This window comes from Beta vulgaris, chromosome 3 (genome assembly GCF_026745355.1).
Source record: "Beta vulgaris subsp. vulgaris cultivar EL10 chromosome 3, EL10.2, whole genome shotgun sequence".
Lineage (NCBI taxonomy): Eukaryota > Viridiplantae > Streptophyta > Magnoliopsida > Caryophyllales > Amaranthaceae > Beta > Beta vulgaris.
In genome coordinates, this window is record NC_079204.1 from 24677326 (window position 1) to 24697672 (window position 20347).

The following is a 20347-nucleotide window of genomic DNA, read 5'->3' on the forward strand; positions in this document are numbered from 1 at the left end:
ACACTTAACTAATTCATCCAGAATCAATTTAAGGCTAGCATAACTAATAGGTGCAAACGCTTAACTAATTTTCAGCTAGTTTGATGTACGCGCGTGATGTTAGCATCACATCAACGATCTCACGTTAACGTGATAACACGGGTACTTATTCTAGGTCACATACTCATAAGTCATACCCATACTCAATACCTGATACGTATTATGTATGGGTATGCGTAGCCATTCCTAACACTTTAAAATCTCGTCATTTTCCATATCCGTATCCGTCTATGTGCAACTAATAGAAGGATGCAACTCATGCAAGCATCTCATTCTCTCTCCTCGTTTCTCCGCAATCGCATCCCAATTTTCCACCCTCCTCCTTTGTTATTGTATTATCCTGCACGGCTGCACCTAGTAGCCATAACTTAGCACGTTATAATAGAGCATAGCATCAAGTCGATAAAAACAAACAACAGAGTGATTAAGACAGCAACAAGTAACGTGAAACTTTGACTTGATCCAAAATCTTCATGTCCCCAAAATAAATCACAAAATCCAAATGCAAAGCACCGCTGACATGAACATGGCGTCGCCATCTTCACCATCTTCAACCTCCACCACATCGTGGTTTTCCGGCATCGTTCGCGGCCGCTCCGACAAGAATATCACCTCGAAAAACGCGCCCAACTCAGTCTCCGTCGTCTCTGGCGCCGCTGATAACTCCGCATCTCTAGGTCCTGTCATCAAGAAGAACCACTATCGCGGTGTTCTCTTCCGATACGGTCCTAAGTCTATTCAGGTTTTGGCGCTCTCATTCTTTCATTCTTCACTTAATTCTACTTTTGATGCTCTAACTTTACAAAGTTTGTGGATTGTTGCTTTATTGGAATTGAGTTAGGAATTGAATCGCTTGTTTTGTTATGTCATTTATGTTCAATTGAATGAACTGAAAGATGCATTAAGAGGTAGTGTTTTAGCAAATGGTTGTACGTGGATTTTTTTAATGTGGAATTTGATTGCGTGGTGTTATTGTAGAAGAATGGAGGGTTTTGTGTTGGATATTGTGAACTAGAAAGTGAGAGATGTGTATTAGGGATGGAATAAAGGGAGGACGGAGGTTGTTTTTGTTAATATTATTATTGTTTTAGATGTAATGGAGTTTTAGTGTGATGAAATACTGGATATAATGATGGTAGGAAAGATGTACTGGAATGATATGAAATTGCCCAGTTTTGAGTAGTTCTGGTGGTTTTTTTATTTTTTTTTTTGATTGAGAAGGTATTATGGTGTTTTAATGGCAAGTAAAGAAGAGTATGAATGTATGATCGGTCACGAATTGCAATCAAGTTAGTTGGATGGATGGAGACTTACACGTTACACTTGACTATTATGAAGGTTTTTTTTTCGAGTAAAGCCTTGTTCTTTTCAGCTTATTTTTAGCAAAGTTTAATTCAGCTCAGCTCAGCTCAGCACTTTTAATCTCACAGTTTCAGTTTAGCTCAGCTTCACTGAGTTCAGTTCACTTCACTTCTGCAAATTTTAGCTCAAAAGACAGGGCCTGATTTGGTATGAGTTTTGGAGGATGTTGATGATCAGCTATATAACTTAGAAGGAAGTGCTCATCAATTAGTCAGTAATAATATGAATAGGAAGTAATTTCTCAAATAAATTGGGACGTATAATGGTACTTCTTTCTATATCAATTTGTAGTTTAGATTGAGCTCTGAAGGATGTTGATGATCAGCTATAACTTAGAGGAATGTGTTTGTCAATTAGTTAGAACTTAGATGATCTGCTATAACTCTATTTTTATATTTGTGTGCTTCTTGATTGATTTTATCTAATAAAATTCTTCATCTAACAATGCTGAATTAGTAGAAGAATCTTTGAACAATCAATTAGATTGAATTGAAATGATGAGTTTCATTGCATCAATGTGTTTGGAGAGCAATCTACTCTCTTACACCTAGATAGATAGATAGATAGATAGATAGAGAGAGAGAGAGAGATAGAGAGAGATAGAGAGAGATAGAGATAGAGATAGAGAGAGAGAGAGAGAGAGATAGAGAGAGAGAGAGAGAGAGAGATAGAGAGATAGAGAGATAGAGAGAGAGAGAGAGATAGAGAGATAGAGAGATAGAGAGAGAGAGAGAGAGATAGAGAGAGAGATAGAGAGAGAGAGAGAGAGAGAGTTATATTCTGTAAAGATTAAGCTACAATTATTACAACTTTAGCTATATATACAAACAGAAGAAACTAGGAAATAACTAACTAACTAACTCTAGTTGAGCTGGACTGATTGGTTGAGAGAATGAACAGAATGAGCAGCTTCTTGTTAGAGTTGTTGGAGCTGTGGCTTGAGCTGCTGGCTTCAATAACTTCAATACCCCCCCCCCCCTTCAAACTATGGGATGTGGAAGTATAAACCATTCCTAGTTTGGAAAGAAGTTCTATATGCCGAGCAGCAGGTAGGGTTTTTTCAAAACATCAGCCAATTGACTGTGAGTTGGAAGATAGCTGAGTTGAAGTACATCTTCAATGACCTTGTCCCTAGTGAAGTGACAATCCATTTCTATATGTTTTGTACGCTCTTGGAAGACAGGGTTGTGAGCAATGGGAAGAGCTGACATGTTGTCACAATGCAAAGTTACCGGAGTGAGGGTAGAGAGACCTTATATAGCAAGCGACCTAACCAACCAATAAACTTCTGTGGCAGCTTGAGCCATAGCTCGATACTCAGCCTCTTAAGAGGATTTAGAGGTTGTTCCTTGCTTTTTTGATTTCCAACTAATAGGAGAATCACCTAGGAGTAGAACATAACCAGTGACAGATTTCCTTGTATTGGGGCAAGCAGCCCAATCTGTGTGACTCACTATAAGCCTTGAACTTGTCAGCATGGCGTCAAAACAAGGCTGTATCGTATCGCCCGTGTCGTAAGTTTTCAAATCTACTGAACCGATATTACCCACATCGTAAAGGTGTAAAAAAATCGCATTTTAGGCGGGTTTAAGGGATATTTCAATATTTCATGGTTTAAGCCGATATTTAGCGGTACGAACCGCATCATCCTCGTTCCTGCAACCGTGACCGGAATTGTATTTTCGAACTATGCTTGTCACTAGCTTTGAGGAGAATTCCTTGACGAGCAGTGGAGTTAACATAATGGAGGGTATGAACAAGAGCCCGATAATGAGAAATCCTAGGTGAATGCATGAATTGGCTTAAGCTTTGGACACCAAAATCAAGATCAGGATGCCTAGGAAATAATGAGAGAGAACAAAGCCTGCTGCTGTAGTAGTGACTTCAATGCCTAGGAAATAATGTTAGTAGGCCTTGATAGATTCAATAGTAGACAACTTTGTGCCTGTGATGATAATATCATCAACATACACAGCTAGGATAGTAATATTACCATCTTCTCTTTTAAGAAATAGAGAATAATCATTTCTGGATTAGATGAAGCCTTCTGAGATCAAAGCAAAATGTAGTTTTTCAAACCAGTGTCTGCTGGCTTGTTTTAAGCTATAAAGAGACTTCGTGAGTCTGGAAACAAGGCTATTGGGATTTGGTAATGCATGTATACCTCTTCATTGAGATCCCCATGTAAGAAGGCATTATATATATCTAATTGATAATTTGATATAAATCCCACCCCTTGCTAGCAGCCAAGGCTAGAATACTTCTTATAGTTAGTATCTTGACAACTGGTGAAAAAGTTTCTCGGTAGTCTATCCCATATTTTTGGATAAAACCATTGGCAAACAACCTTGCCTTATATCTATCTATAGAACCATCTGCTTTCTTTTAATTCTATAGACCCATTTACAACCAATGGGCTTCTTCCCATGAGGAAGAGACACAATATCCCATGTCTTGTTTTCCGTTAAAGCCGATATTTCTTTATCCTTTGCTTCTGTCCATATTGGATGTTGAGCAGCTTTAGAGTAACTGGTTGGTTCAAGAGTATTCAACAGAGAAGCTATGAAAGCTTTAGAATGTGATGGTAATTGCTAAAATGAAACCAAGTTGCACTAGGGAATTTTAGTAGTATGAGAACAAATAAAATATTTCAGATGTTGAGATGGTTTAGTAGACTTTCTTGTGAAAGAACAATAGAAGAGGGAGTTAAGAAGTAGAAATCGGAGAAGAAATGTAGGGAAATGATGATGTGTTTGATGTATCAAGGAATGTAGGAAGAGGAACAGAACTAGGATCACTAAGATCAGTAGGAAGAAATATTTGTATAGGATATATCTGCGAAAGAGGAGTGTTTGCATTTGTGGAATAATGAAAAGGAAAATGTTTCTCAAAGAAGACAACATCTCTAGATATTAAAATTTTGTGTGCAAGATGCAACAAGATCAAGTAACTTGTATGCTTTTGTGCACGGGGATACCCACGGAACACACAAGGGTGTGCTTTAGGAACTAACTTAGTTCTGTTCACAGTGGTGGTGTTTGCATAGCACAAACAACTAAATATTCTCTAATATCTAAGGGTAGGTTTATAGGTAAAAAGTTTCTCAAAGGGTGTCAAGTTGAGAATGCTTTTAAGTGGCATCCTATTAATCAAATAGGTAGCTGTTAAGATGCAATCTCCCCAATACTTAGTAGGAACTCTTGACGGGAGAAGAAGTTACCTTGCTATTTCAAGCAAGTGTCTATGCTTGAGCTCAACTACACCATTTTGTTGTGGTGTTCCACTGCAACTCTTTTGATTTTCAATTCCTCTATCAATAAAAAGTTCCTTCATTTCTCCTTCTATGAGATCACAGTTTGGACTTGAACATGAGACTGAGTAGCAACAAAGTTCTTAACTGAATCAGATTTGCTTTTCATTAAATGAGTCCATGTAACTCTTGTAAACGCATCAACAATTGTAAGGAACATATTATGACCAGAATAAGTACAAGTCTTGTAGGGTCCCACGCATCTACATGAAGCATTTGAAAAGCAAAAGTAGATTTTATGAAACTAGTAGGAAAAGATCTTCTAGGTTGCTTTGCCAATGGATAGACTTGGAAAATGTTCTCAGCTAAGCAACCTTGTATATCTACAAACTTATCTAATCCTTTGATCTTATTGAAAGATATGTGAGCCAACTAAGGTGCACAATTTGCATTCTCTGCAGCAGTAAAGGAAGTAGACAGACTAGAAATAGAAACAGGAACAACAGTATCATGAACAACATCAGTAGTAGAAGTTGTAGAGGAAAGAACATCTTCACTTAGTTTGTATAGGCCATGCTCTAGCTCACCAAGAACCATGTATTGGTTCATCAAAGGGCCCTGAACCAAACACTTGTTATGAGTGAATTTTATTGTGCAAGAATCATCTTGACACATCTTTGGAATAGAGATGAGACTAAAATGAAAACCTGGAACATGTAGAACATTTAAGTTCTAAATGGGAGCCTAGTTTTACATTTCTAACATGTTTTACCTGAACCTTGCTGCCATCAGGTATGGTCATGAAGTAGTTCTTACCAGACACTTCATGATAATTGGTAAACAAATTCAAATTGGAGCACATATGATCAGTGGCACCGCTGTCAATGATCTAATTTTGATTTAAAACAGAATTCAAACAGAAAGTACCTGCTAGTTGAGCACTAGCTGCCAAACCCAGAGAACTAGAACCTCCAGCATGATGTTCATCTTGGTCTGCAGTGGCATGATGATTTAGAACCTCCATAAGATTGACATATTGCTCCTTAGTGAATGATGCTTGGATCATATCACTATTTTCATCATCAACTATATCACCATGAGCAGCTGCAGCTATTTTTCTTTCCCTTAGCATATTTATGGCTTGCAGGATAGCCGTGTATTTTCCAGCATCTATCTATGGAATGTCCTACCATTTTGCAATGATCATAATAATAGGTGGAAACTCTTTTGTTTCCAGTGAGAACTTTTCCTGAATTATAACCTGTGTTGTTGCTGGTGTTTAATGTGACTCTTGGAGCTTGCTGCTGCTGCTGCTTATAAGGTCTTTGATCAAATTTCTTTGCTGTAAAGGTGGCTACCACCTCATTGCTGCTCTTAGCAGAATCAGCAATGCCTCTGTGACTTTCTTCTTGACAAAGAAGTCTATAGGCTTGAGTGATTTTTGGTAATGGTTGCATCTGAGTGTAGTACTTTTTACCTAGGCATACGTAGAACTGGCTTTCATCAAAGAATGCAGTAATCTAGTGTTCTAGTGTTCTGCTGTGACTTCAACATCACTTGAATTAGAGTGCAGCTACAACCAGTGCACACACAAGCAGGAATTGGATCAAGACCATCAATCATGTCCCATAGAGACTTGATTCTTGTAAAAACTCCGAAATATTTTCATCATCCTCCTGAACTATATCACACAATTGCTATTGTAAAATGTATAATTCAGTTCCAGAGAAATTTCCAAATCTCTCTTCAAGGTTAAGCCAAATCTCTCTTGCTGAACTCTGAAATATTTTCATTATCCTCCTGAACTATATCACACAATTTCTGTTGTAAACTGTATAATTCAGTTCCAGAGAAATTTCCAAATCTCTCTTCAAGGTTAAGCCAAATCTCTCTTGCTGTTTTAAAATATAGAATAGACTTAGCAATAGTCTGATCTAATGAAGCAAGAAACCAGGATATGACTGGATCATTACATCTAGTCCAGATTCTCATCAAATTTGCATTTCCAGCAGGTTTGGGCAAAGATCCATCAACAAGTCCTAGTTTGTTTCTAGTAGACAATGCTATTATCGTAGATCTTTTCCAATCAGCAAAACCAGTTCCAGAAAACACAATAGGAACTAATTTTGTGGTATTTACATCAGAAGAACTCGGGGAAATATGCGCTGCTAGGATCTTGTGTTACTTCAAGACTTGATCGAGATTCATTTGGATTTGTGTTTGAATTTCGAGGCGCCATTTTTACTTTGATTCAGAAGAAAAATTGTAGACAAATTTACCTCAATTTCTTGCGTTTACAGAACACAAGGCAAACATGATTGAAATGAGACTTACAGAAATATAGAATTCACAATTGAATCTGATTAATCTTCGAATCTTCAAAACAGAAACTGAGAATCATGAAATTTTGCAGAATTTTGAATGAAATCAATTACTTATTGCTCTGATACCATGATGAAAATTTTCATCTAACAATGCTGAATTAGTAGAAGAATCTTTGAACAATCAATTAGATTGAACTGAAATGATGAGTTTCATTATATCAATGTGTTTGGAGAGAAATCTACTCTCTAAAACTGAGAGAGAGAGAATTATATTATGCAAAGATTAAGCTACAATTATTACGATTTTAGCTATATATACAAACAGAAGAAACTAGGAAAATAGCCAACGAACTAACTCTAGCTGAGCTGGACTGATTGGTTAACAGAATGAACAGAATGAGCTGAGCTAGCTGTTTTCTTGTTAGAGTTGTTGTAGCTGTGCCTTGATCTGCGGTTGTGGCTTCAGCTGCTGGGTTCAATAACTTCAACACTATCATATGCTGGTAACATATATGATCATATTATATTCGGGATATTCTAAGTAAAATACTTATGGTATGCAGGTTGCATTTAAAACAGGTGAATATAAGCAGCAAGTCGTTTTCATTGGTGGATTGACTGACGGCTTTATGGCGACTGAGTATGTTCACCCTTGATTTTCATTCCCATCTTTACGTTTTATCAAAGAGATATGCTACTTGTTTGAATGAGTGATTTTCCCTTATTGACCAAGAGTAGTTGATTAATTTCTGTAAGTGCTCTTGGATTATCTAGAGAGCTACTATTAAATAGTTTGATGAAGTTGCTGCTTGTATAAGATGGAAAACTTCAGTGCCTATTTGCTTTATTGATATGATTAGGTTGGAAGAGAGTGTGCAAATGTCTATCACAAGTTTCCCAACCTAGCTCTTGTGAAGTATGAAGTCCGAACTTCTGCTGGTTAATGTTTAGCATGTTTTGACTCTTCTAGCTTTTGTGTACCTCACAACCATGCTTTGTTCTCTAACTCCCCCGCTGTAATATGATATCACTTATCCAAATCAGATTGTCTATACAACAAATTGCTTGGAAGAAAACGTTTTAAAGCACTATAAATATTAAATTGGAGAAAGTCTGATACAAATTGTTGAATTTGTTTTGATTGATGACTTTATGAACTTTGAAGCCTTTATCATTATGATATATATTTTGAGTGATAGGGTTAAAGATTGCTGAAATGTGAAGAAACGGTGAAGAACCTGAAACAGAAGATATCTACAGACTTTCACTAGTGAACAAACTAACCAAATTATGTTCCAATTTTCAAAATAACGAACTCGAGAATTCATACATGAATCATATGCTACAGCTAGAGGCATATTATGTTCTACTGTGAAGTTAGAATGAACCATGTTGCTGTTAGTATGCTAACTACCTTTGCCCCCATGTTAATGGTTTCTCTTGAATGGATGATTGTATCAATAGCATGCTTTCCAAAAATATATTTCATGTGTAATATCTTGGGTAGAATGTATCTGCTCTTCAAGCTGGAGACCTGTGCTTCACCCGGATTGAGTAAATGGTCCAGTTCCTCACTTCCTCTTAACTTTTTCAAGGACAATTTTCTATATTGGTTAGTTCTTATGGTTTTAATATGGTGCAGGTACTTGGAACCCTTGGCCATTGCTTTGGATCATGAAAAATGGTCTTTGGTTCAGATACTCCTTTCTTCTTCCTACACTGCATACGGAACTTCAAGCCTTGAGCAAGTATGTGCTTATTTTATTTCATTTTTCATCTTTATCCTGCCAAACTGTAACTTTTTTTAAGACTGGATTTTTCATATGGTATTTTTTCCTCTTATAAAGTAGTTTAAGAGAAGGATTTCTCTGAGTAACTGGGGGAAACAGGAAGCATTTCTAGCCTTCTTGCCACCTCTCATGCACCCACAAAAGTCTGTTATAGAGATGGGAGTGACGTGACAATTTCCTGATGCCTTTCCGCCTTTGTCACGCTCATCCCATTGCTTTACTCCAATAAATTTGACTTTAGATCTTGTTGAAAAAATACTTAAACATGTTGCCTCGTGGGTGGGGTCTTGTGTCATGAAGGGAGTGGTTCAGCATTATACATTACTCCCTCTCTTGTTTTTTGTTCTACCCTCTTTGGTTTGTGCAGTCTCCACCTTGACTATTAATGTAATGGCGTATTAGTAAAAATCGTAGAAGGTTGATATTAAGAAAATAGATGTGGAGACAAATCCACCAAAGATCCAACATGACTTTATTTTTCTTATGTATGAATGGTTATATATGGTCAAACTTTTCTAACTTGGACCACTAAAGAAAAAGAGAATAGGATTATAAGAAAATGGAGGGTATATATTCAACTTATGGGTGTAGTGATTAATTATTATCAAATTTAGTGTCACATGCATATTATGCATGGTCCTGTTATAAATTAAGAGTCAGTTGGTTGCCCGTTCAACATGTTTGTTCTACTCTCCTCTATGATTGCACATTCTTGGCGCTTAAAGTTATTGAAATCCATGATGAGTTTGAACTAAATAAAAAAAGATAGAGAAAGAATGTTGGAAGCATGAGAATGGCTAATGCAACCTTGAGTTTCTCTGACATGACGTTGTACCTGTTTAATCTTCCCCTCTCTCTTCATTCCAAAACCTAACTTGGCAGGAGTGCGGGAATAATAGAAAAAGAAGAAGAATATGACAGGATAACACCATAGCTATGAAATTGGTAGTTCAAGTTCAATAATCATCCCTTTGCTTTTTAAATTTTGGTGTGGTTTGAGATTGGTTGAGCAGTTGAGTCTAGCTGCTAACTTTAAAGATTATGTCAAGAATAAAGTAGAATAGCTTTTACGGAGCATAGTTGGCTTTAGAAGCTTGTTTAGTAATAGGCTAAGAGCATGAGACTTCAATATTTATTCATATTAGCCATTCTAAAAGTTAGTATCAGTCATCAAGTTTACTTCACTATTCTTCCCTTTCTGTTTTGTCACGTATTTCGTTGTGCCTTTTCATTTCTCAATGCTCATCATTAACTTACTGTTGGCCTAATTAATTATGATTTATGTATAAATCGTTATGTTTCCCTCAAGGGGTTTTTTTTTTTTACTTCCTTTGGCACTGTAGTTTATTTTCTACATATTCCTCTTTTTGAACTGAAGAACTATGTGACTAGATGTATATTTGTGTGTGTATTATATCTTCATATTATTTATTAAAACTGAAGAACTAGCTAGATGATTAGATGTATTTTGTGTGTGTGTGTGTGTGTGTGTGTGTTTGGGGGGGGGGGGGGGGTTGGGAGGAGATGAGATTGTAGTGTTATTGAATTATTTGGGGAGATAAAAAATTCATTGTGTTTTTGGTGTCTTTCATCTTAAATCTAATCCTGAAGAAATATCACTTACAATGATGAATTGATGATAAAGATCATTTGTACTATATGTAATGATGTTTGTAAAATTTAATGAAGTCTCCTATGTTCTTATGAATAGCAGAAGTGAAGTCTAGAATGGTTTTCTTAATCTTTGGGTTGACCCGAGTCTTGATTGTTCTAACCTAAATCAGAAAAATTATTCCATCTATACTCGAATCTCAAATATGTGAGACTAATACTAATCTGACCTAATGTCTGGTGAAGGGGTGGGGAGGTTTGAAGGTAGCTCAAAAGGCTTTTAGTTGAAGAGATAATGAGTGAACTACTTGTACAATGCCTTGTGGATAGAGTACCGTTTTCCCCCTTATGGACCCCGTCTTGTTGACTCAGGTTCAGTGAGAATTTACGAGTTCAGGTTCTGTTGAGTTTTTGACCAATCTGGTCTTTGAAACTCTCCAGATATGAAGCACTGGTCAACTCACTGTTGATCTGGCTCTGGCCTTTGAATACAAGGTCTTATGACATCGATTTTTAGATATTATGGCATGCTTGCTCAATATTTCTTTATACATTTTGTTGTTGTTTTGCTCTGAACTCTGAAGGATGCTATGGAGCTTGATCAATTAATCAGCTACTTAATAAACAAGGAAAATTCTGATGGTGTGGTGCTACTTGGTCACAGTACTGGATGTCAGGTATCTACTTGTTATTTTATAAGTTTATACCGAATCCTGGCATAAAAAGCCTGAAAGAATTGAATTTGCCCAAAGAAATGATTTTATATTCTTCTGGAAGGCTATTCAGTATTCACCTCTTTGTTTTTGGAGCAGGTTCTAACTGGATACTTCATTTCATATATTTTTTTTAATAAAATATGGCATTAGCTAAAATTCCATCAGAAAATTCGTGTAGGACATAGTGCATTATATGCGCACAAATGCAGCATGTTCCAGAGCTGTCCGTGCAGCAATTTTGCAGGTATAACCTATTTTAGTTATGAATATTTCATTTATTTATGTCTGTAATTAGTGAAAGATGATTATGTAGCATGATTTTCCTTATTTGAAAGATAAGGACAAAAAATTAATAAAATAGAGTGTGTCAAATCATGTATAATGGGAAAGGATCTTCTACAAACTTGATGAAAAAGAATATGCACTATGCAGCAATCACTCTGGCACATGAGACTAACGAGAGGACAAGTACACAAGTGCGTCCTGGCAAACTGATTGTATGAACGTATGAGATTATTTACTATGTAAAAACATGTTATTCCCTTCCAACATACCCTACAATAATACATAAGCATGTAGAGCAGTTCATAGTTTTTACAGCCTAACTAGTGTGACACCTGATACAGTACCTGGCTTTTTTTAATCTTTCATAGAGTACTCTGTACTGTTTTACTTTTTTTTGTAAGTAATAAATAATAAGATAGAAGCACTCCAAGGGGTTGTCATATCTCTTATTGATATAAGGCAAGAGGAGCTATGGTGTCCCCTATGAAAAGACTTATATACCTCTAATATAAAACATATAAAAAGTTTTCAAATTTTCTCATTCATTTCCTGATTTACAATTATCTCTATTATATAAGCCAAGGGAGAGCTATGGTGCCCCTATGTAAAGACTTATATACCCGTAATTTTAAACATCAAAAAACCTATTCAAATTTTCTATCAGTTTCCTGATTTACAATTATGCATAATAAGGAAAGTTGTAGAAAGAGAAAACTAACATATAAAAGTTTAAGATAGCCATTAAAAGATTACTTACAATGAGGAGTCTAACATAACAAAGAAACTTTTCGACAATTGTAAAGCCAAAAATACAAAGTTCTTTTACCTAAATACTACCTCCGTTCCTAAATAATAGTTATACTTGTACTTTTCACGCATGCCGATGCATTATTTTGGGCCTTTATAACTCTAATTTTGTATTTGTAAAAATATAAAAAATCGATATTCTAAAAGTACATATCAAGACGAATCAAACAATACCCCTCATGATTATATTTTCTCTTAACCATAAATCGCAAATGATAGTCAAAGGGAAATTTGTGAATAGTGTCAAAAGTGAAAGTGTAACTATTAAAAAGGAACGGAGGTAGTATTCAATAACAATTACAAAGAACATAAAATTAAAAATATCATAAAATTACCGAGAAATAAAGAGTAACTCATCCTTTTATTTTTCGATTTCATAATTGTCTTAGTCAAGATGTTGTTCAAGCGAAGTAGTTAAACTTGATGAAAAAAATTAAGCATAGACCAACTTTATTTATCTTCATTTTCAATCCTATGTTTTGTAAAAATAAATTGTAAGTACGAAGTACATGTTTAATATTCGTATTAACATTAATGTTTTTTACAACTCCGACTATCAGAGTATCGGTATTACTACTAATATGTTGTAGTATGCATCGCGTGCATATGAGGCTAGTATGTACATAAGGAGGGCTAAGGGCAAAAAGGCTCAAGCCCTCAAGCTATTGTGTGGCTATCTATCTCAAGTATCAGGATAAGTCAAGCAGGATTCAAAGACTACAACAGTATAACTTGACTCTCACTTTGCAGAAGTCTCAAAAAATGGAACTGGAGACCTTTATGAGTGGAAGTTAGATACTAATTAAAATCCACTGGTTTCTTTCTTTTCAAGTGCTCAATCAAAATGCTTACAAAATTCATATTCGGAACCTTGGCAAGCATACTTTTTTTTCCTTCTTTTCCAGGCAACAAGAACATCTTTCATATAACAAGGATGGACCTAGGTCTACCCAAATGAGTTAGACTGTTAGAGTACTATTGGATATAGATTAGCATGTTGTAAGTAAAATTTAGTTTTACCATAATTAGTATTTCATATGGTAATTATTTGATAAAACCTGTCAATATCTTTGATCTTGATTCAGAGTTATTTATTAATCTAACAAGTTGCCGTCAATGCTGGAAGGAGAGGGAAAATACCGTGTTTTTACTAAAAATTGGTGGCGTTGGAGTTTGGACCTTCGTTTAGTTTCAAGTTGGTGACAACTAAAATAACATTAATAACTTCAATATGGATTACTTTTAAGAATTAAGGGATGTTACTCTATATAGGGTCATTGGTTAGATTCACGTGTAACTTTTCATATTTTCTTTGAACCCAAATAATGTGTATACTAGCAAATTTGCATTTGAAACATTAAAATATCGTCGTCACAAATATAACGGTTGTAGAATACGTTGTTTTATGGTGTTCATCTCTTATCAAATTAAGAAAAGAAACTTGTATGGACCCCCAGATTCTAGCATCCTTGCCTAAATTTTACATGGATATTTTTATTGTTGTGTCTGCTAGGTTGGATAAGATTTGCATATTCACCATCATGCTGGATATCATATATCTAAATCATAAGAATATCTAGAGGCAGAGGAAACTTGAAAACTGACCTAGTTGTGTTTGATCTTGCTCCACTGTTCTTGTGCCTGATTCTACCTCTTCTTCTTGTTTTGAGACTTAGAGTCCATTCCAGCTAGATCTTGGTGGTTATTTTATAATTGGTGGTTCTATTTGGATATTCATTTTGGATGGTGGGGGACTCATGTCCCCCGGTTAAATTGAAGAACTTTCACTGATCTGGTATTCTTTTCTTGGTGTCACCACATTCTGCCGGTTCCTTTATTTTTCTTTGTTTTAACACGTTTTCCTGTATAGCCAAGCTGGTCTGAAATCTGGTAGATATTATTACCTTTTTTATATATTTGAATTGGTCAATGACCTCTTGTGTTCCATTTTGTACATCATTCCTATTGGCCTACAGTTTCAGGATGGAAGAAAGGATTACTGTCTTAATTAGTGTGGATTTAACGTCTGAGTGTTGGCATCGATCTGCTACCACTATTTGGTACATCATTGTTTGTTCATATTGCATGATCAGGCTCCAGTCAGTGACCGTGAATACCGAGCAACACTTCCTGAAACAGCTACAATGATTGATGTAGCTTCAAAAATGATTAGTGAAGGAAAAGGATCAGATCTAATGCCCAGGGAAGCAAATCCAGATGCTCCAATTACTGCCTATAGGTAAGTGATCAATGCAACTCATGTTTGCGTAGTCTAATATCTCAATTTATACGTGGTTATAAACTTTTATTATTGCACTCCTTTCAAGTTATATACTCCTATCTTATTTATTATTCATGTCACGACCTAGTGTGCTTTTTTGAAAAGGGAGATGTTGAAGTATCTCGCTCTTATGCATCTCAGTAGTATGAGGAGATCACTTTATATATATATATATAAAAAAATTCCCCTTGTTTGATGAGAACATGTACTATGTGACTCTGGAAATAACGAAATGTGTGCTTACTGTACCCACAACCGAGATTTTGAATTGCTTTCTGTGATGGTTTCCTTGTGGGCTTGACAAGAAATCACTTTGATATTCTGCCGAACTTTTTGTTACTATATTTCAAAAAATAAGTGTATCAAAAGGAAAAGGAAAGTGGTGTTCAATATTACTGTGTTAGAAATGTAGGTCCTGTATTGAATCTTGCAGACTAAGGTAGTAAAGTTCATTGTTTACTGAAACCTTCCCTTGGGGGTTACTGCCAACCTTCCAAAGAACATAAATGTAGCTTTGTGAATTCAACCAGTCATGCTGATTTTTCCTTCAAGTTATGGGTTCTCTTTAGGTAATTCAGTTTCTTAATGCAATAATTCATTAATTTGGTGTATGCTGGTAGCCAATACAAAGGCTCATAACTGCATATGGTTTTCCTTCCACTTAGTTGCCACTTCCCATGGTCAAGATCTGCTGGCAAGTCGTTACTTCCACTAGACTTTTGCTCTAGATATACATGTACTTCCACAAGAGTAAATGTTCTATATCTGTTGGTTACTCTACATTGTCGGTCAATAAATCATTTCTAAGTTGGATTTTCGCATTTTAGTGTTATCTATCATAATTCTACAAGTCTATCAGATCAAAGCAGTTCTGCAAGATTGCATTTTTGTACCTTTCCAGTTTATTCTTCTATTCTCTAAGGGTCACAAGGCCAGGCAAATCAATCTACCGCATTGGTATTTGGTGGGGTACTGCGTAACTGAAGTTCTTCATCTAATTTATCTAGAAAATGTTGACAAAGATAATCCTAGCTTTCACCCTTCTTTTGTAAATGCTCCCACCTTTTGGTTAACTGAAAATAATCCCAAGTTTATGGAGTATCTTCCTGAAATGGTCCCAAGTGACATGTGTCCTTCAATTCAGCTAAACTTTACCTTTTCTCTTCTACTTTTGGTCCTCTCTTTGCCATCTCTCTTTTCTCTCTCCTATCTCTCTGACTTGCTGCCACCGCCTATCTGCCATCACCACCTCTCCCTTCCTTCTCTCGTTCCTACTGTCTTAGACTTCAACCTCAACAAGGCAATATCACTATAAATAAAATATCTAACAATTTCACTTCTAAATAATGTAATATGTTGAACTGCGTTGTTCTTTGATGTCAGGAATCGAGACATAGCAAGCAAACCCATCAGTTTCTGCGATGGACAAAATCTCATTCAAAGATCTATATATGTAAAACAGTTTGCAACTATTCGCAGGACTAGAACGCAAGAGAATAGAACCTGTTTCTTTAATGGTTTTTCACTACTTTCCTCATGGTTACATAATTCTCATATTTCCAAAAGAAATATTCCTTAAAGTTGGTTACAATAAGCAGGGTCACTACGGGAAAACCGTGTAGATTGAGTTTGTGGATTGGAGGATAAGGAACTGAATGAGACAAAATAAATAAGATGGAAGACACAGGTATCCAGAAAATTGAGTAGTAAAGCTTCACCTTGGGAGAGAATCCACCTCTCGAATGTGTTGTATGAAACTTACCTTTCTGCTTTCATTATTTAGTCAAATTTTATCTTGTAAGTTAATTCCTAGCACTTATAAGAGTAGACTCTCTAATGTACAGGAGCATAGCCCAATCATAAATGGCTGATGGTGGTGCTTAGGGGTGAGAGGCCGGACAAGGAAGTGGAAAGGGGAGAGGAAGGGGATGGGGGTGGCAATGTTGGTGCTAGAAAGAGGGAGGAGAGAGAGATTGTGGAGTTTGTGGTGGCAAGGTGAGAGGGGAGGGGGGGGGGGGGTGTCAGAGGAAGATGAGAACGGAAGAGAGATGGGTAGGAAAGGTTTTCTGAAGTAAAATATTAAAAACTGAACTACAGGTCAATAGAACTGTGCCAAGTGGTATTTATTTAACTCATAAGTAGGTGACATGTATCTTGATGTTTTGTATACCATTAGTCCGCCTTTGACTCCCAAAGTTTAACTCATAAATAGGTTATATTTTTTTCTTTACTGCTTGCATACTAACTAGAAGTTCTTTGGCAGGTTCTACTCCCTTTGTGCATATATGGGTGATGATGATATGTTCAGTTCTGACCTCAGTGAAGATCAACTGAGAATGAGACTGGGTCATATGTCCAATATACCTTGTCAGGTAGCTATCTCTTTCTGTGCATTCTTTATGTTTCTAAATGCAATGGGTTTGCTGAAATTATGGACCATCTCTTTCAGAAAGACAAAAAAAGCCTGCAGCAGTGAGGTCACTGCTTCCTAGTTGCTATGTGTCTTCAGTGTCTAGTACATGCCATTCATATGCATCTGTGAGGTGATTGGTAAATATACCATACGTGGCCATGTTTGGTTCATTAATGAATTAGCACACATAATTTTATATCAAAATTATCTGTTGCATTTCAGAACTCTAAAAATGGGTACAAGTATCACTGAGGTGCCTGTGAGTATCACAAGCAATATTTAGCATGAATGATCATTGGCCATTGCATTGAGAAGGTTCTAGTGTTTCAGTTTGCATAAGTGTTCTGATTTGACAGCACATTTGCAGGTTATCTATTCTATGGGTGATGAATATGTGCCTGACTACGTTGACAAGAAAGCACTTGTAGAAAGGTATGAACGAGAACATGATATGGGGACTTTGCTCAGTTTAGATCATACGATAAACATGCTGCAGTTAACTGCATATCTAAAAAAAATTGATTATAATCAAAGATACACATGCATGAATCTTTTGTTTACAGATTATGCAGATCGCTTGGTGGAGCAGAAAAGGTAGAAATTGAACATGGAAACCACTCGTTATCCAACAGAGTGGAAGAAGCTGTCCAGGCTGTTATAGACTTCGTTAAGAGAGAAACACCAACCGGTTGGGATGATCCTTGGAATTGAGTTTGTAATGATGTCATCCTTTTGCCTCTATTATTTTCTTTTGTGGAGGGAAGTATATGATTTTTTCCCCGCATTCATTAATTTATTTATCGTATTTAGTTGCTTCCTCACATAAGGGATGACATTCAGAGTGCTCTAAAATTGCTTTCAAATCATAGGAATATAGTTTGTACTTAAAAGAATGATCTTTTCTGCAGTCTCTCATAGAGCTGGATCGTTGAATCATATTGTAAAGAGATGAACGATACAAGTATATCCATAACTAAGATATCCCTGCTGGCTTCCCGTTTGTGGTTCCATTGGAGGTAGAGATAGGTGTGTACCGGCCCTTGGTGGTCAAAAAAGGCAAAATTTGCTGAATCACTTTCAAGCTGAATCTAACCAAAAACCACTTGCTGAATACTGGCCTAGCCCAACTGTTTGGATGGTGGAAGGGGAGAAACGATCCTCTAACCATGATAGTTCATTATAGATTCCAACAACTTTAAAAGTATTGTGGTGATACTAGTTTTTCTAAAAATTTAGTCACCAGGTGCATGAGTATTAAAAGATTTTTTTGTGTGTGAAACTACTCTTTTAGTCAAATTTCTTGCGGTACATAGAAGTGTATTAGTATTCATGTTATACTACTAAATAAAACTTGATCACTTAGTAATACTCTTACCTTAAATCTTTGAGATATGAAGTTTAAATCTTATCAGATATGTAATTTTTGAAGGTAGGGATTTCTGTATGTGCTAGAGTAGTGTCAATGTTCTAGTAAATTTAGAAGTGTTTTGTGATATTGTCTAAACAACTGAGAAATAATGCAAAAAGTACACAAGAGCAAAAAAGAAAAAAAAAAGGAGGGGGACAGGCTGGTGGAAGTCGCTTGCAATTTTCTAAAAGATAGAGCTACTAACTTTATTATTGGAGACAAATTTAGCTTGTTGCTTTGTGAAGCCAAGTAGCTCCACAAAGCTACTAGCTTTGTCAATTTTTTGTGGGCCCACTTTCACTTTTCTCTTTCATATTTTACTTTTCAATACACTTTCTCTATATATAATTGGAGTTATGACATGTGGGATCTACAAAAACTACAAGTAGTTGTAGTTTTCCAATGGAAGAGGTTGTAGCTTAGTAATGTTGTAGTTTGGAAATATGATGTGGCATACAAAGCTACAACTACTTGTAGCTTGCCATTGTGGGTGCTCTAACATGTTTGGCATGTTTGGTAAAACTAGCCATTCTAGTAGCTATTAGCGATTGTAGTAGTTGTAGTTGTTGGAGGTAGTTGCTAGCTGTCTACTAGTAGCTGTCAGCGATCATCAATTAAATTAGTTGTTTAATTAGAAGTGTTTGGTAAAAGTAGTTGTTGGAATTGTAAAAGACAATAAATGACATTTATTCTAATATGAAATGAACTAAAACAATTTCATATAGTTCAATAGTTAAATTCAATATTTATTTTTTCAAAGAAGTTACACAAAAAGGAGTATACGACTTTTTAGCTGCTCAAAGAAATGTATAAATCTAAGAAAATATTAAACTCTCAAAAAAATTATATTACCAGTTTTAACTAAATACTTGTAAAATATATTATCTTTAAAATAAATATTTAAATTACATCTCTGTTATTTTAAAACAAACGTTGAATTGCCATAAAATAAAACAATTATATTGTTGGGACTTTCATTTTCGTTATTATGAGAGAGAAAAAGTTAGAGAGGGAAAGAGAAAAGCTAAGAGAAAAAAGCCCCAATTTATCTCAAAATAAAAACCCTAGCCAACCAAAATTGCCTCAATTCAATTTTGTAATTCATCTCGTTTCCCAGCTTGCTGCATTCTTGTTGGTTAGCTTCATCATCAGTATAATTATTGGATTCCAGTTGCAAATCTTGTCCTCAATTCAGCTCTTGAATTTCCCCCAATTTGGGTTCGAATTTTCGAGAAAATTCTTCTCAATTTCTCGAAATCAATTTCAATTTTCTTAGTTTATGTCATCAATTACTTTGGTAAGAATCCCAATCCAGTATTTAAAGTCGATCAAAGGTTTCATTTTTCTCCCTTTCAAGTTCAAACTGCTAGGTTTCCTGGCTAGGGTTTGTAGGTGCTGTGATTTTGGTTTCGGTGGTGGTTTGTTTTTGTTATCGATTTCAAGCGGTTGTTCAGATGAATTCTCGGATTTGTGTGCTCTTAATATTTTGTTGCCCAATTGTCTTTTGCTCGTGTCGTTCTTCTTCATCTTCGTATATGAAGAGTGTGGGTTTTTTGTCCTGTTCTTTCAAGATTTCAAGCGTCCAGTTTTTTTGGTAAAATTTTAGTTGGTTTATTTCCAACTTTGTGTTATTAAAGTTGCTACCTGGTGCATCAAATTAGCAAAATCAATCCTTTTTTGCAGTGGTTCTCTTCCATTTCAGGTCCCCGCATTTAATGCGATCATCCAGGTTGTAAGTGTACTCTTTACTTTCTCTTAGTTATTTTCGTTGTAAGAATAGATGAGACAAATGTTATATAGCCTTGGATCATAGTCTTGGTTATGAAATTTCTTAAGTCAAGTGCTATTTTCATAAGATTGAATGATATGAAGGCAGGTGGACTTCCTTTAAAGGGTATATTAAAAGATGTTTTATGGATCTTTGAGAAAGTTGTCATACTCTTTCTTTTGAATTGGTTACAAATCTACTCCCCTTATATAATTGCGTCCAAAGTATCGACCAAGCCTCCTGGCTGTTGGGTCATGTCTGCTGCGGTGTACTACTAGTGGCTCTATCATTGT

General features: G+C 35.8%; 1 protein-coding gene across 1 annotated transcript; it reads left to right on the forward strand.

Annotated features, from left to right (window-relative positions):
- The first annotated feature begins 343 nt into the window (after nucleotides 1-343).
- On the forward strand, nucleotides 344-17872 carry LOC104906802 (UPF0613 protein PB24D3.06c). Its single transcript, XM_010695617.4, has 9 exons — nucleotides 344-781; nucleotides 7539-7615; nucleotides 8618-8723; nucleotides 10961-11053; nucleotides 11271-11336; nucleotides 14278-14423; nucleotides 16729-16837; nucleotides 17246-17310; nucleotides 17442-17872. The coding sequence occupies exons 1-9, from the start codon at nucleotides 542-544 to the stop codon at nucleotides 17587-17589; spliced, it is 1050 nt and encodes a 349-aa protein (XP_010693919.1). The 5' UTR covers nucleotides 344-541; the 3' UTR covers nucleotides 17590-17872.
- The last annotated feature ends 2475 nt before the right edge of the window (nucleotides 17873-20347 follow it).

What these genes read in the sequence shown, in the direction of transcription:
- LOC104906802 (XM_010695617.4), top strand. Translation starts at nt 542, where the DNA reads ATGCAAAGCACCGCTGACATGAACATGGCGTCGCCATCTTCACCATCT. An exon ending in GACGGCTTTATGGCGACTGA is followed by an intron (nt 7,616 to 8,617) that starts GTATGTTCACCC and finishes AATATGGTGCAG; the next exon opens with GTACTTGGAACCCTTGGCCA. An exon ending in GCTCCAATTACTGCCTATAG is followed by an intron (nt 14,424 to 16,728) that starts GTAAGTGATCAA and finishes GTTCTTTGGCAG; the next exon opens with GTTCTACTCCCTTTGTGCAT.